General features: G+C 44.9%; 1 protein-coding gene across 1 annotated transcript; it reads right to left on the bottom strand.

Annotated features, from left to right (window-relative positions):
• Positions 1–266: 266 nt before the first annotated feature.
• On the bottom strand, positions 267–5,215 carry LOC104627792 (the record flags this gene model as incomplete). Its single annotated transcript, XM_010296167.1, has 6 exons — positions 5,110–5,215; positions 4,321–4,465; positions 3,193–3,306; positions 2,479–2,623; positions 905–1,053; positions 267–406 (listed from the first exon to the last, which is right to left on the bottom strand). Coding segments are annotated over exons 1-6 (799 nt in total), but the record flags the coding sequence as incomplete, so codon positions are not given.
• Positions 5,216–17,831: the final 12,616 nt, after the last annotated feature.

Raw genomic sequence — 17,831 nt, 5'->3', positions numbered from 1 at the left:
TAGGGAAAACATACTGCACTGGGAAGTGAATCTGACACCACGGAAGGTTTGAATCCAGCTCCAAGGCTCATGGGCAATGATTTCTGCTCTACTCTTTACTTTGCAAAATGAATATAAATAAATCCCTACTTCTGCTTTTTATAAATAATATTTTTTTTTTTTTCAAGAGATAAGTCTGTCTTTCCACCCCTTAATACACAGAAAAGATGTGGAAGCATTTACCGGCCTTCTTTTTTTAAGAGTTGGAAACAGTCCAAAAGATTCACCTATAAAAGTGTCATTTGTTGTTGTGAATGAAAACGAGAAGTTCTTGCATGCACTGCCAGTCAGAGCTATTATGACCACTGGGTAGATTGTAAGGTTATAGCGGACATACTTGTCAAGAAAGAAGTTTTCTAGATAAAACCTGTGAAGAAACAGAGTGACCAAAGTAAGCATTTTCTCTGTACATCCTTTTTTTCCATAGAAAGTTTAAGAAAGGCATTGGACAAAGAATGATTTTTTTGCAGGTCAGTTTGGACCAAAGTCTAAGACTGTCAATTTACTGAAATTCAGAAAGTTAATAAAAAGTTATCTAAGGTAAGCTTAGGAAAAAAATAAAACTATGTTTCATATGCTTTCCATATCAGGTCCTCACCTGCAAACCTAGGGCAGGTTGGGCTCATGCAAGTTACAGCAACCTGTTCCCAGGCCACAGCATGTGCTTATTGGCATTGCTAAGGGTCAGGGAAGAAAAAACTCTGCCCAGGCTCGCGGTTCACCTGCCATGAATAATAACAGAGGTCTTTGTACTCGCTGTTGGTACAGGGACAGACTATGCATGAATTTGGACAGATGGCCCAACCCATTTGCGAGAGGTGGAAGGGGTTTTTCAGGCTTGGTGGGAACCCATGAGGTTGCTTACCATATTACTAGATCAAGAGCAAGGATGCTTAGACAAGCAGTCGTTGCTGTCTCATTGGACACATTCCACTTGTAGATCAACGCAACAGCAAAGTTCAGCAGAGTGGCAATGGTGGTCCATGTTGCATAGAGTGCCAGCCCATTCTGGACCTGTCACATAGCACAGCAAGACAACAAGCAGTGATAAAAACAGTAATTCCCCTTTGTCTTGTGACCCATAGGTCCTGGGGCAGTCAAGCCAGCCTTCCAGACCTAGCCGCAGGGGAAGTCCCTCATCATGGAGGAGAGTTGAAGCCTTGGAGTCCCCAAAGTACCCCAGAGATCCACCCCAGTGGCAGTTGTGGAATTCCCTGTACGGAGCCCTGTAACCCCAGTGGGGGCTTCCCACCTGCACCTCAAAGCAGACAGTCTGCCTGGCTGCCCAGCCCAACTGTTGCAGGCTGCTGTGGCTGGCAGAAACGCCAATTTTGTGAATCTCAACCACCGCCCAGCAAACACCTTTGCTACATGGAGCCTGCAGCAGGCAATATCAAGGGCTGCAGTCATTCCTGAGTGAGGATGGAGAGTCCAGCTACTCTCAGTTCCCTGCGTTCTACTGGTGTCTCAGGAACTGAAATAGAAGCGTGTAAAGAACAGAGCCCACTCCCAGTTTGTGCCAAGTGATTTAGAAACATTTCTAGCAGTCAGTAGGAAGTTTCCTAAGCAGACCCCCCCCCCTCCACTGGAGACCCTCCTAGCCCCTTTGATGTGCTTTTTCAGCTGACCCATTTTCTCGCTGAGAAACACCAACATCAAGCAGAGGAATCGAAGGTGATTAAAGCACACAGAGCAGCCATGGGAGGAACAGCAGTGTGAGGTGTCTTGGATAGGGAGGAAGGGCTTGGGGGTAGCAGGTTTGGGCTTGGACTGAGGCACAAGGAGGGAATCAAGGAGTGATGGAATATGAGTATGTTTATCTTATTTTCTCTGTGCCATTCACCAAACACACATTGATCTTCTCAGAGACAGCAGAAGAGTAATTTTCTTCCAGAATTTGGCACAAGTCAAAGGCAGCTGCATTTGAAACCTTGAGCAGTGTACACTTCCCCATATAAGAAATAGATATTTTTTGTAGTCAGATACCAGGGACATCACCATCAGCTACAGCATCAGAAGCCACCCTTAGCAATGGCTTCTCCCTCTGCAAGAATATTCTTCTCCCCACCCCAAACAAGTCTGGGATAAAGTTTTAATACATAACTGAAAACTTCATTTTGTAGTAGCTGGAGAATATGAGGTATATGATAGAATGGTTTGGGATGGAAAGGACCTTAAGAATCACCTAGTTTCAACCCCCCTGCCATGTACAGGGACACTTTCCTTGCTCCGAATCATTCCCATGATGTCTGATAGGACACTGAGGTGCAATTAAGCCTCTGTGTACCTGCAGCAGGCACAAGTTAAAGTCAGGGCAGAGATCTTCCCTTACCCATCTCCTGTCATTGAATCTTTCATTCCTGATACCTTCAGCACAAAGTGTTTTTTAGGGTTTTTTTTAGCATTTACCAACAGCACAGCTTCCTAAATTCCACCTACTAGGATGCGGATGAGCCAGAGATCAACTTTGTGACCCTTCACAAGCCACGAGGAATGGATGCTCAACGCTCGGTGTGAAATGAAGAGGGAGGCACATGTAGTAAGCGTGAGGGCTGCCAGGAACACCAGGGCTGGGAGGAGGTATCTAGGACAAAGAAAACATACACGCACACACACACAATGTACAACACATTTCTTCAGTGGTGTCACAATGCCTTAATTCATAGCTTTAGTATCTGGCCTTTAATGACTCTAAGTTAATCAGCCTGTAATAGAGGTAATCACTACACGTAGCCCTCATTTTAACATACTGCTGTTTTACTCTTAACCACAAAGTTATTTCCCTGACTGCAACAGATTTCTTCACCTCTTGACAGCAGTGCTATTCTAAGCCCTTTGTGTGACCATAATTATGAAAACAATCCAAGGCAAGGAGCTTAACTGTATTTATGATGGCATAGCTCTTGTCTTACCTGTGGAAGAAAAAGCAGAACAGCACCTTTGAGGAGATCTTGGACTTCAATAACCAACCCACCTCATGGGCAAGATGAAAACATCATAACCCCAAACTTTCATGAAGGCTACCTTTTGCCAAGGTCTGCCATAGTTTTACCAGTGTGATTAAGCACTCACACACACGGAAAAGTGGAAAATGAAGTACTGGGAAGTCCCAACAGAAGGCTTAGAAAGCATTTGTAGCAAAAGGCAACTTACTCTCGGTCCCACAGAAACAGCCAGCCAACATTGAGGCCATTATTCAAAATCCACACCACATAAAAAGGTATTGGCAGCAAGTCTGGCTTTATGTAGACACATCCAAGTTCATTCCTGACAGGAAAAAAACAGGTATGGAGAAAGGAAAACAATGCCTGCATTAACCAACTAAACTTTCCTGGCCTCATTTTCTTCATACTAACAAGGACTCTATGCCAAGTTAAACATTTTGGTTTAAATCAGATTATTTCTGCTCTGCATCCTCCTCTAACACAAGATACAGTCTCTGTGACTTTCCCTGTCAGAATAGAACTTCCTTCTGGTCTCTGCACTGCAACAGATTCAGCGGATACTAAGGACTGCTCCACAGACGCTGCAAAGCTTGTACCACTGGTGGTAGTAGCAATGGCATGGTCATGGGATTTTAGCCCAGTTCCCAGGAAAAGGCTTAGGGGATCATAGTGTCAGTGTATATATGTTTTGTGTGTATGTGCTCATACATGTATACTTCATTCTTCCCTCAACCTTCTGTGTTGGCCAGTATAAAATGAACTTCTTACAAGTCATGTGAAAACAGCAGACACATAAGACTCCAACCAAGCAGTCCATGGTCGCCCTTGACACAAGGGCTGCCGTATAAGTCTGTCCCACAGAAGACACCACAGACTATTACAGATATTGCATTGTACTGCATGAGGCAGTTCTTGATCCCCAGGAAAAGCTTCAAGTCCAGTTCAACAAGCCAAGAGACTTCCCAATGCCCATTCTCTGATCTTTAACAGCAAGTAAACTCAAAGCTTTAGCTCCATAATTCATTAATTTCACTCCCCATGGATTCTCAGCATCTAGCAGTGGGTAAGTGCAGCTACTGGGTAACTGTCAGATCACATGAATCAGTTTACGTGCTTTGTAACCTGTCCACACATTAGAGCAGTTCATATATGCCTCCAAACTGCTTCCTAGGTTTGGATGCTGAATCCAAGGGATGCTCCAGCAGCAGAGCTTCGGCATGTCAAGAGGAATGGCAGTGGGCTTACTCTGACTAGAAACCCCAGAAAAAGAGGTAAGACTGAGCTACAGAAGGGAAGAGCCGCTGTCCCTCATTTATACCACAAGCAGGGAAAATACCTTCGACAGATCCCTGACAAGGCATAGAGAAGCCAGGCAAGCTGCCAGGCATAGATGACATTCCAGATGAGGAAAGTCCAGCCAGCTGGTGTGAAGTCAGTGTTGTACTTCGCCGAGATGTTTCCAGGGGTTGTCCTGAACAGACCTGCAGTGGTGAATGTTATTGCAGGCAAGTGTTACTACATACTAAGGACATAAAAAACCTGATTTCCCTCACCCTGTAATCTTCCTCCAGGCTTAGTCCACGCCTTGGTGGATCTGAGGGAGGTGAGATGATTCCTTTGGAGAACACAAGCCACGTGCTGCAGTTGGCTTGCCTTTAGACACCCATTATGGGATCACTGTCCCTATGGGGAACCCTGAGCACCTTCCCTCTTGTACAGAGCCGGAAAAGCCAGTTACATGTGAACGCCAGAGAAGCACAATGTCCATTTCTGACAGGTTCAGCTGGGTAGTGCTCCAACCAAGCGCCACTGCCTTTATAAACCCACAGCGGCAGCCTGAACAGCTTCCATCAGGGATACAAGGGCTGTGCGTGCAAAGACTCACCCACAGCTAGATCCAGGTTCACCAAGGACAAGACCGTTTATTTGGATTTCAAGGGACTGGGTAGAGTTCAGGCACCTGGCTGGAGGATGTACCAGCTACTTCCATCTTTCACATATCAAAGTGTATTTGGAGAAGCAATGAGGCAACAAAAAGATCTATCCTGTCTAAGGCACCTTATAGCATTAAATGATATAATGCATGAAATCCAATTCTGAACAAAAGACAGTTTGCCTGCATTACCTTTGAATATCCCAGTGGCATTTCCAGCATTCAGTATCACCATGACCATGAAGGCAGCCAGAGACAGAAACATCACAAAAATCTTCAGCTTGTATATAGTGTCCATTTTACCCTACAACAAATTAGAAATATTGTTTGGCTATCCTAATGTATGCTTTGTTCCATGTCCCAGAGACCATTTTAAAAATAACATTGTAAATTCCCCAGCTTGCTGATTTTTTTTTTTTTAGTTCTTTTGAAGACACTACAAACAAGAGGACTTGCATGGGCTAAGAGCATCTTTCTTTGAACCAACATCCTCTTGATCGCAGTCAATGTCAGCAGCCCAGAGAGTAGCCCCAAAAAACAGAACAAGCAACAGATACTTCCGCAGAATACTCCTCCAGCAGCTCAAGGATTTCTAGTAGTAGCATCTTTAATAGTCTCTCATGGGTTTAAGACTGTAAACTCTCTAGATCCATGAAGTAATCTGATGTTCTGGGGAAAAAGCCTGTCTCATGATGTCCAAGATGGGCTGTTACACCTCCCTTTGCCAGCCCCTGGCATCGTAAAGGCTAAAGACCCCTGTACAAGTTTCAGATGGAGAGCAAACACTACAAACACCTGGGAAGGCTTCCTGACTTCTGGACAGCCCTGAAGCAAAGAGGCCTCTCTAGGTTATGGAACTGAAATGGGAAGACATGGAGTGCCCGGCAAGCAGCCTGCTCTGCCACCACCCATCCCTTGCTGGCACAGTGCAAGAGACACAACTCAATTTTGCCTGTGGATATGTTGCAAAAGTTTTCAGATCTAAATAATTAGTAAGCAAGTGTAAAAGAAGGATTGCAGCTTATCTTACATCACTATTGCATTTATACAGAAGAAAACAGGCCTATAATTTTGCCCTTTGTAGGGAGGAAATATGAACATTAAAATCTGGCTTTGCAGCCAAGTGCCTTTTAGTTCAATATAGCTTTTCACATGTACCTCTCTAATCCTGCAACACCTACAAAATAATAACTTCTTTTCATGGTGGTATTACCTCCTCATCTACTGGCTGCAAATAAGGTTTAAATGCCTTAGCAGGTCTCAAGAACTCTATAGACTAAGATTTACATGCTACTTTGTGTTTCAAGGTTTGTAAGTAGTCACTTGAGTCTTCCCAAGCAATCTCCATTAGTCTAGCATTTTTCTATCAAGGAAAACTTTTGTACCACCTGTGGATGCATGTATGCTTACTCTTACACTGTAGGCAACAGCTTTATTTCCCCTCACAGCTCAGCACTTGAGCTGCCTTCTCTATACAACCTCAGTTCCTTCCAGGGTTGGCAGGAATAACAACTGAGTTGTTCCAAGCTGCTCAATGTTAAACTAATACATTCCAGTTCCCACTTCAGTGGGTGGTTTTATACTTCCAGGCTTTGTTCATGGGACTGAGCTGCATCCAGATACACTACAAGGAAGTGGGAGGGGAAATTATGTTTTCTGTAAATCCATACAAGCTTTTCCCTTTTCAGTTCTATCTAAACTGAAAGCTGCACCCTTTTTTAAAAAAATGAAAGTCCTGTGTGGAAGAACTCATTTAACTCAAGACATCAAATCCCAAAACAATGTATTGTCTTCAACAGATACACTGAACTAGCAAATTCTGAAAAAAAAATCCACTTGTACTATTAAAGATATATTTTCTGACTCAGAAAATAACTGATCCACAGATTTCTGAAAGCCAGGAAGAGGTAAGAGAGGAAGTATCGCTGTATACTTCTCCTATTCTTATACATTTTCCTTGGACGTTGACTTTTGGCCACTCCAAATCAGTGCATGGAACCAGATCGTCCTTTGATCTCACTGTCAGGCCAAATCTATGTTCTCCTGACAGTCCTGTAATTTAATTCAGCACCACATTACTTTTTTATTAGCATATTTGGAAGAGACTTGATGACACAGCTTCAGAGAAACCTGCTTGCTTATGGAAGTCTAGGAAGAAAGCCTTATTATAAAACCGGTCAATAGTTTCACTGCTGTCCCTCACCTTCTGCCTCCCCCTAATTTATTGCTGGCAATACATATCTGCAATATTTCCCTGCCAGCAGTTATCAGCCACAAACATCCTTTAAAAGAATAAGAAATATTACTCACAAGGATCCGCACAGGCTTTTTGGCAGCGTCTTACAGCTATAGCTCAGCTACCACCAGCGCTGGGGAGTCTCTGCTGCTCAACCTTATCTAAAGAGATTTTATACAACTTTCAGCAGATTAATAATCATGCATTATTTAAAAAAAAAATCACGGTAGTTAGACATGCTCTCTGCCTGTAAGCTGCAGCCTCTGATTGGCTGGAGCCTCCCAAAAACAAGCACTTACGCAAGAGAAGCGTGATTACTTAACAAGGGCTTTTTTGTAACAGCCAAAGCAACGCGCGCTCCCAGCCTGCGGGCACACAAGCCGCCAACGAGCACGCGCTCCCGGGCTCTCACCCGCGCTCCCGGGCGCGCTCCCAGGCTCTCGGGCACGCTCCCGCCCACTTCGTCCTTCTGCCACGAAAAACCAAAACCGAGCCAACACAAAACACGGCATCGCAACAGTCGGAGCAAGGGCAGCGCTCCTGTGCGGGAGAGGGGACGCTTGCGGGGGTAGCGGCAGAAGCAGCTTGGATTTGGGGAAGCTGGAGATGTAACACATAAGGTTGTGGAGCCTGTGAGGAGCTACAGGTCTTCCTACAGCCCTAGAGGGAGCCGAAAGCTGAGCTCCTCTCAGGATGTGGCATTCAGGGAGCATTTTATAGTGTTAACATTTGTATAGGTATGAGTAACTCCTTGGACAGAAAGCACATGTATAAAAATACAGGATTACTATACTTCACATCTATTCCTTGCAGTGCAATGCATACTCTGTTGCAAATCCCCAAACCTGGCCTCAAAAGTAATTTTGAAAGGGCTTTTTAAAGTAATTCCTAGATCTGAAGGACTCCAGAAAACCCAGGGAGAACCTTCCTGATGTCAAAACCAGAAAGGAAGGAAAGATAAAAAGATAACTCCAAACCTGAAGTGCTAAATGGACTTTTCCAAGATTTTTGTTTTTTAGAGATTGGTTTCAAGCATATTCCACAGGTAACTTTTTGTTCAGAAGAGGCTCCTGCTCCCACTGCAAGCCAGTTCCACAGAAACAGAGCAAGCCACACTAGCTGATCAGGTCTCCACCTGCATCTCTGCCTGCTATAGGACCGCAGTCTCACCACATCCACCCTTTTCATTTTATATTTCTGCTTGTTTCCCCCTGAGATTTGAACTATTATAAGCAATTAAAAACATGCTTCAGCATCGAAATGTTATTTATCTTGTGCAACTACAGCGCCTACCAAGCAGGCAATCTTGCTGGGGACTCCCCTGTATCAAACAGGCAGTGAATAAACTAACACCGATCCTCACCCACCAGAAGCAGCATCATGGGGCTAGGAGCGAACCCTGCTGGGGCTTCCTTGACCTTTGCAGGTACAAAGCCTGCATGAGCATGGATTTGTCAGCTATGGGGAAGGGCAGGGCATCCAGCCAGCGCTGCTGTTCCCAACTTTATCAATGTGGGTTGGAGGTCCACCCTTTGAAGGTATTCTGATGAGAAAGCCAGTGGCTTAAGTATGATTATGTCATATCATCCAGACAATACATTATGCTCTTACACACCGATCACAAACAAGAACTGCTCATACATAACCTGTTCCTTGGAGAAAACAAAGGCCTGAGCTCGGTGTGGCGGCATTAGCATCTTTCTCTCCCTCTTTTTGCACTTTGTGAATCCCCCAGACACGTATCCAGTGACCCTCCCCATATCCTAGAAACTGCCTTCAGCCAGGTTACAAGTTTGTAACCGCTGTTACAGCAAGTATGGGCTGAAATACAAGCAGAACCATTACTTACATACAGCACTCTTCCTGGCATACTGAAGTCTACAATGCACTTTTCCCCCACACGGGACAAGGTCTTATTTATGGCCCATTTACATGCATAGTGTATATATGCATATATGTTTTTACTCCAATAGTCCAAACGACCTCAGCACGATGTCAGATGTTACATTTTCATCCAACCAACTGATGACCACCCAATGTTCTGAAATTCTTTACTTAATACAGAGAGCTTTCTGACACACACCCGTTCTGCACAGCTGATCAGCTAGGTCCATGCTAATCTAAACCAAGGGCAAGTTCCACATGCAAGAAACATTGTCCAAGTGGGAGAACCACCATGGGACAAGAACTTCTGTCCCATGTACTTGCTGGGTATTCTGTAATGCATCTGTCTTGTTTCAGCAAGACAACTGGAAGCAGTGCCACCATAGCAATGGCCTTGCCCTCTTGCTGCAGTAAGCCAGGCAGAAGATTTAGGCCCACATTCTGGGTGTCAAAAGTTATTTTTTTCAGAATAGGTTGCAACACAGGCCTTGCATAAAATAGTCAAGATTATTTTATCATGCAGCTTTATGGAAATCCTCCAAAGTATGTTTGTAAAGTACAGAGGAATGTACTTAGTACTTACAAATGTGTTAAAACTGAATGGCTCTTACTGCACTAGGCTGCACAGCATTGCCAGAAGTGGGAATGTTCAGTACAGCTACAACTCTAAGATACCAGTGCCAAACTCAAAGTAAGCATTTATGGAAAGGCCCTACCTTTCTAATGTACCTTCACTGAAAGAACTTGCAGACTTATGTCTTCCACGCGGGCTTCAGTTGAATATCCTTGCTGGCCTGTCAAGGAAGAAAACTTGTATTTTCAGATGAGTGACAAATGCAATTATATACATTCCAGCCAAGAATGGCTGTTAATATTTGTATGCACAAAGGGAAGCGTGATATGCTCCACATTCACAAAAGGATGTATCTGGAAATCAAGCTTCTCATTCAGCATTGCCGCTGAGTTCACCAGAACCAATTCCATGACACAGCCAGTGTTCAGTACTTTTCAAGACAAGCTGCTTTGTCAAAAAATGTATGTTTGTATTCACCTGGGTCATGATAAAGGAAAACAGTTCACAGCTAGCAGTTATTTTACCGTCACAGCAGTTTTCCACTGAAAAGCAGAGAGGAATATACATATTCTTCCTGTATTACAAAAAAAAATCTCTGAAGAAGGAGCTATCTTTAGAACCCTCATTTGTAATTTCCCAGAGGGGAAAAAAAGGAAAGAAGTTGCTTTTTAAGAAGAGATCTACCATGCTAATCCTTCCCCATGCATGCTGCCTGCAGCACCATGGTGTGTTCCGCCAGCATCAGTGCACCTCAGACACCAGTTCACAGGCAATAGCGTGACTGGTTGCAATGGGATCACAGCTCTGCTGTCACTTCCCTGCACACTAGAAAGCGGTGTAAGCATTTACAAGGTGCTGAGCTGGCATGAGCAGCCTTTGTGCTGGAATTAATGCCCTGCTGACAAGAGGAACTTTTTAAAAACATGAATCCTCCTGCTAGTAGCTGAAGACAGACACTATGAGCACAGACAGTTCGAGTCCCAGCACAGAAAGTGGAAGCCAATTGCTTTCCACCTAAAGGTATCACTGTGGAGGCCCTGCCCTCAAAATAAACTCATTTTGCACTGTGCAGGATCTGAGACAAGTTCATCTGTGGGCAGTTCACCCTTTTAATGGCACACACTTTCGTTAGCAGGAAGGTCCAGAAAGCAAAGCACCAGAAAAAAAAAAAAACATTTAACAGGCACTTCTCCTCACCAAGACTCTAATGTCATCTAGGACAGAGGTGCTTACCAGCACAGGTAATTGAACAAAACTAAGTAGTTGAACTAAAGCCAGGGTAGCGGTTATATTTGCTTCCAGCCAAGCAGCTCAAAATAAAATAGCCTATGAAAAGGAGAAGCTCTCAACACCAAAGGATGCATGCGGGTGGGGAAGAGCTGACCTGAAAAGCAGCTCCGTGTGAGTCCCCAACAGAGATGCAAGAGAGCTACAACTCCTTGTCCCAGATGCAGCCACCAGCAGGGAACCCTGGGTCAAGTCAAACTCTTTCCTCTGACCCACACTGAACTGCAGGACAGCTGTCACAGCTACCCCGAACACCTCCCCAGCGAAGCAGGAACTCAGCAGCTCTGGACCAGACCAACAAAGCCTTTTGTCCCCATAAGCAGCAATGGCTGGTTCAAGCCCAAAAGTCATCCCGCGCTCTCAGCGTTCCCATTTAACCTTTACAGACACTTGCTTCAACTGCAGCCTTTCCTACTGTGCCAGGTAAACCAGCACCCAAGAGTCAGCGACCTCGTTGGAAATCATTTTCAGGCCAAGTTCAGCAAACGTTAAAAACCAAATATACTAATCTTCTAACAACAGCTCAAACTTCCTAATCCTGCAGTGGGTTAATCCGGGTGCCTTCAGTGCCAGGGATTAGCCTTTGCATGCTGCTAGAAGGGATGGGATTTGGCCGGGCACACCAGTATGAGCAGACAGTGAGGAGGATCTATGTTAGCAATCCCCTTTGGGTATTTTAAGAAGGAAAATCATCTTCTTTTTATTGTTAAAGAACAGAACAGATCCACCCTTTGGCATCAGGGAAATCTCTGTAGGTTTGAAAGAGCAAGAATAGTAATAGGAATCCACTACCCATTTATTTTCAACCAGGTTTTAAGGCAGCTGCCACGCTAAAATTCATTGACTGATCTCCACCAAACCTTTTCCTTGAACTCTACATTAAGGGCATTGTTGGAAACATTGCAGTATCCCAAAACTAACCCCTACCCCACTCTTGTGAGAGAAGAGACAGTGCACTTCTGTCTTTAAGCTAAACTTCATGAGGCAAACAGAAAATATTTCCCCAGATGTTCTCACTTACTGGTCAAGCCTTGGGAGGTTTGACTTCAAGGGCAGCCCAAGAGTCTGCAGCAGTGTCCGGTGGGCAGCAAGCACAGCAGCAGGCAGCACTTTCTGGAGCTGGCAGGCAGAGCGCAGGTACGAGAAGCCAGGAATTTGCCTGGACAACCCACCCCTTCAAACAGGATGACTGTGAAGAGATGACAAAAACAACAGAGTTAAACAGGGATGAACAAGGACATATTTATATGGCCAGATATCTTCCTTTTGCAAGCTTTATTTTATTCAGTCACACAGCACTACTGCTGCTCGCAGGACCCCCCGTGTCCTCCTGCCACTGAAGGAGCGACGCACAGCCAACTGCATCCGTTCAGTCCTTTGGCCAGCATCACTTCTGTACCCTTGCCCATTTTAAGGATACAGGCATATTAGCCTACGGGGTAGCTTTTCTCTGCCCTTACCACTATTACCCCTGAATGCTTCACCAGCATTTTTTTTTCCCCTCCTCACAACTCCTTGAGAAAGAGTGACAGGCACCCAGGAAACAAGCCCCTTGCACTGCCAGTAGCACAACAGATGTCTATAAGCTCTCAGTGGGTATGGAGAGCTGTTTTGCAGAGCCCACACAGCCACCCAGCATGGCCAGGAACAGAGACAGACAGGAAGGGAGAACAGGCACCTGGGTTTCACTCAGAGCACAAGCTTTCCCTGACTTCGTCGAGAGCAGAGAGCTGCCTTCGTTTTATAGCTGCAGCATCCAGGTCAGCACGAACTTCTCACGCAGAAAGCCTTTGTAACTTGGGTGGCCTGATTTTCTTTATAGCATTTTTGCGGCACTTTATATGTTTGAACACAGTAGTGTCACCTATAATTGACAGCATTCAATACACCTCTCAAATGGGCAGCGTGCATCTTGAGCTGAGCATTTAGAAAATGAGAAACACAGCAAACGCTTTGATTGCAGAAGCTTTCCTACAAGAAGGCAGCATGAAGCGTAAGCAGACCACTTCAGTTCTCAGCAGCTGAGTGCCTGACTTTAGCATGAATACTCCTTTAACATAGCAGTTTTCCAACCTAATTATCTGTATTTTTTTTAAAGCAACTGGAGTATATATAAAATGCCATCACATGGCTAGATATCACCTCCTACATGAATCATTAGCAGAACTGGAACATTTAGTTCTATCACTGTGGAAAATCCAGTAAGTTGATTTTACCCACTCCCCCATCAACATACTGGCATGCACAGAGCAGTATGCATTGGTCTGGCCAGGATCACCTGTGTGCAGCTGGAAGCACATGGGATAACACCATCACAGCCTCACTGCATCTCCCAGGCTTCCCTTAATTTTCAGGGGTCTCTCTTATTCCCTTTAGTAGTGGATACTACTACCACCTGCTTCACTGTCCTGCCAGCCCTGAAGAGTTTCAGGCAGAATTGAGCCTTTTGTCCTCCTCCTCTGGGTGTTTCACAGCTTCAGTATTGTGGGTCAATATCTGGTCATCTTATCTAAGGCTTCAGCTTGTTCTTTGTCCTCTAGTTAATCCAACATGAAACATGTGGGGTGGCTCTGCAGCAATTCATACCTGCCACTCCTTTAACTCTTCATCTGCTGTTTTTCTGGCATCTTCTGCCATGCATTTCCATTCACACCACTATTAGTATTTCTGTTAAAAACCTCTACATCAGGCAGATCTTAACCACATGAGATTCTGGCACAGCTAATACAAGTTGAACCACAACTTTCTGTGGCTCAGGGCAGGGAACAACCTTGGCAACAAGTGACACAGCTTTTGGCTGGCCATACAGAAATGCAGGGGTTGAAAGTTTCTGCATATTGTGGCAAATTTTAGACATAGTCCCTCTAACTGGTTCTCTTGTGCATGTTACCACACAAGATCCATTCACCCTCTTCCCCACATCCCGTATCCTTGCTTGTACATCTGCTCACCTTTCTCAGTACCCATTCCACACAACTGCCCCATCCCTTCCTCTTAGGGAAAATACAATTTCCAAAGGCTGTTTCTGCCAGCCTCTCCTCTCTCCCACAACACGGATGTGAATAAGGATTTTCAGACCTATAACTTCAGAATTATTTGGCTACTTTTCAGTGGCAAAAAAGTACACCCTTTGCTCCAGGTTGATCTTCCAGCCAAATTCCCAGGCTGCCTTTCAGAACATGGAAGAGTTAGAAATAATCAAACAGCTATTTCAGTCAGAAATTTAAGACAAAACATCAGTTTCCTCCCAAACTTATTCAAAAACATTGAGACCTTTTGTACTACAACTTCTCAGGAAAAAGCTAAGCCTGAGGCAAGCAAGAAACAATGGAAAACAGCAGCAACAAGAGAAAACTGCAGCCAAACAAGAAATTTTGGTTAAGTCAGAAGTAAAGAAAAGGAACTTTAGAAAGAATCATAAGGAAGCCGTAACTGCAAGTGTTGTCATTTTTGCCTACAGTAAATGCATTTATTGAAGACACAAATGCACACCCACATATCTAGATGCTCAGAGCACTTTGCAGCTTTTCCAGGGTCATGCAATAGGCTGTTCCTCATTCAAGCTGGAGATCAAGTAAGCCTGTGGAAAGTCAGCTAAAACAGGGGCTTTACATCTCAGGGAGGTAAAACATAGCTTCTCACAGCAGCTTTTTTCCAGCCTACAAGGGTTCCCAGGCCCCCACCACACCCCACTTGAAGCCTGCCTACTCCTGCAGGTGTAGATAAGGACCTACTACCAGTGCACCTGGTAATTTGATGTAACTTCCATTTTAGACTTGGGATGCCTTAGAAAAGGCTTGCTCTTTGGAGGGAAAGGAGTTCCTTCCTCAGGTAGCATCAGAAAGTGTCTAAAGAACAGGCACCCAGAGAAGTCAGCAGCAAGATCAGCCACCCCTTCTGAAGACCACTAGCAAACTGATGAGGACTGAGCTCCCAGGATGTCAGAAAAAGCCAATGAGGGTCCCAGTGCTGTGCACCTTGGGGAGGCATCATCAACTCTAAGATCAGCCTCTTGCCATGTTTTCCACTGAAGGCCAAAAAATCTCTGTGGTCTTAGAATCATTAAGGTCCGAAAGGACCTCTAAGATCATCAAGTCCAAACATCAACCCAACACCACCATGCCCACTAAACCACATCTACACTTTTTTTTAATGCCTCCAGTGATGGTGACTCTACAGCTTCCCTGGGCAGCCTGTTCCAATGCCTGACCACTCTTTCAGTAAAGAAATTTTTCCTAATACCCAATCTAAACCTCCCCTGGCACAACTTGAAGCCATTTCCTCTTGTCCTATTCACTAGTTACTTGGGAGAAAAGACCAGCACCCACCTCACTACAACCTCCTTTCAGGTAGTTGTAGAGAGTGCCTAGTCCAAATACCCTTCAGGATTATCATGGTGTTACTTTTTGCAACTCAATCTTCAAAGCAGTGCCTGCCCTTCCTCCTTTTCTTCCTTCCTACTAATTAATTTTTAGTGAAACTTACGGTGTTAGCAGTTTTGACCTGATTATTCTGTTGAGGCTTGTCTAGAGTCAAAATCCACAAAGCCTTAGTGCTATCCTACAAGCTTGCTCTCGTGCCTGGGGAGCTAGCTGAACTGCCAGCTCTCTGGAAAATATGACAACATCCTTCTCTGTTATGGCTTCTAGATGTCTGAAAGTGCCATCAGTGCTGGGCTTTTGCAGTCTCATTGGCTAAGGCATATTACTGGCATGTAATGTGGGCCATACATAACACAGGCAGTTGGCTGTAGGGTCAATCCCCACACCTTTCATCTGCATTAGAAGCTCAAACTGTCACAAGTTTAGGCATATCATGACTTGTTTTCAAGTCTGTGGAAATGACAGAGTTAGGTCCCAGAGATCTACATAGCATCATTCTCAAACATTTTTATTTTACAGACACAGAAAGGTTATTACTGCAAAACTGATTATTGACAGGCTACATAATCTGCCAGTCTACCACAGCCCTGCAAATCTTTAATGTATAAATGTCATCAGATATAAGACTAGCTTTGAACAACTACCTGTAAGCAACTGGGAATCAAGGAGAACCAGGGCTAGTATTAATTATGAAAAGACTTGCTCTGAGCACAGATACTTTCTCAGAGACCTCACCAACAATGTAAGAAAAGCACATTAATTCCACCTTTAAAATTAGGAAATGCACTCTAAAAAGAGCAAACCCCAGCAGTAAGGGTTTTTTTTCCCCTGTGACAAAAAACAGTCCACACCTGACACACAAGACAGTTTTCCTTCTTAAGTGGGTTTGAACCACAACAGTGCTGGTGTTTTCCTTGCTGCCTACTGCATTCGTCCTTTGCAGCAAGCACAGTTCAAAACTACCTGTTACCGTAATAAAGCTAAGTAACAACAACTAGATCCATCATTCATTATGATGAAAGGACTACCCATCATGGCTGGATCACATTATCTCAGTGTAGGCTATAAATCTCCTCTGATTTTACTCACCATAAAGAGAGTGCTGGGCCCCATCAGATAATGCTGTTGAGCCAGAGACATGCAAGTGTTTTCCAGGAACACATCTCACTTGGCAGGATACCTCATAAATGAGAGCCCTGGGTGATATGGCACGGCAATAAAAGCCTTCTTCTACAATAGCATGCAACAGAAAGTGGAAGTGTTTGAAGGAAGAGAATTTCAGTTTTGCTGGAGGAAGAGGCCTCTAATCATGATCACTTCATAAAACTCTTTAATATTAAAAGCCATTACACCATGGGTTCGCGCCCTACGTGCGCCATACTGAAGAAGCTCCGCTTCCAAAGGCTGCTCGGCCTGACAGATGCATCTTTTACACATCAGCTTCTAGATCCAACTGAAAAGAAAATCAGCATTTAAAACCAAAGCCCCAGCAGACTCTCCTGCCTACGCCCTCCTGACCGTCAGCCGGAGGCTATCCATAGGTGCCAGCAGGAGCTCGGCAAGTAGCGAAGGTTCGCTCAGATCCTGCGGTATCCAGGCCCCTGGATGCACAGGGCCGAGAACAGCCCGGCTACATTGCTGCCCTCCCAACCACCAGCGAGTCAGACTTATGCCCAAAAGGTCACCAGTCTCTTAAGAGAGAAAAAGCTTGGGAAAGAGCTCAGGCCGTGCAAGAAGGATGAGTGCCAAGCTAAGGCCTCCCAGATGAACTGTCTGGGGGATCTTTGTACCTTGGATAAGGATAGAGCTTGTCATAAACCTACTCTTTCACGGCAGTCGCAGGCAGCACAATTCCATCATCGGTCAAGACTGTTTAAAGAAATGTTTCAGGGAAACCGCCTCACCCACAGCGCTTAAAAGGAGAAAACCTGTGAGACCATCGCTGAGAACAGAAGAGGGGTACAAATGTAAAAAATCAGTGGGCTTGAGTCCCCACCTGACTGAAAGCAAAAACCAGCTTGTGGGCTGAAAACTAACAGACAGCAAGGAGACGAACAGACTTAGGAACCCTGTGGCAGGCAACAGGGAGACTCAGCAGGCCTTGGGCAGACGGTGGCATGAGAGGCTTCTTCTTCTGAGAAGTTAAGTTGGTTTACAATCTGAAATCTAGACCTGTTCCCCAGAGTAAAATATTAGATGAGGTGGCTTCTGAGAAAAATATAAGCAGGAAAAAAATACATATATATATGTAACAGCAGGAACTCCTGTCAAAAAACCCTGGAGGAGTTAGCTACCTGAAGGACAAGAAGTGAAAGAGTGGCAATAGCACTTACCTAGGTCACAGAGCAGCGCTGCCCCACAAAGAGGGACACAGAGACCCCAGCACAAGCAGTGCCTCAACCCACAGAGCCACAGCACCTGAGCAGAGCCAGGTGCTGGTAGCAGGGCCCATCAGCAGCTCCAGGCACAGTAAAGGAGTGCCCCAAGCCCAGGGTTCACCCAGGGGTTGCAGTCAGTGAAGGGGAACTGGAGGCAGGCTACAGCACATCCC

The sequence above is a fragment of the Phaethon lepturus genome, unplaced genomic scaffold (assembly GCF_000687285.1).
Source record: "Phaethon lepturus isolate BGI_N335 unplaced genomic scaffold, ASM68728v1 scaffold3641, whole genome shotgun sequence".
Lineage (NCBI taxonomy): Eukaryota > Metazoa > Chordata > Aves > Phaethontiformes > Phaethontidae > Phaethon > Phaethon lepturus.
Note: the sequence above shows the minus strand (reverse complement) of the source record. Positions and strands in the feature narration are given on the sequence as shown.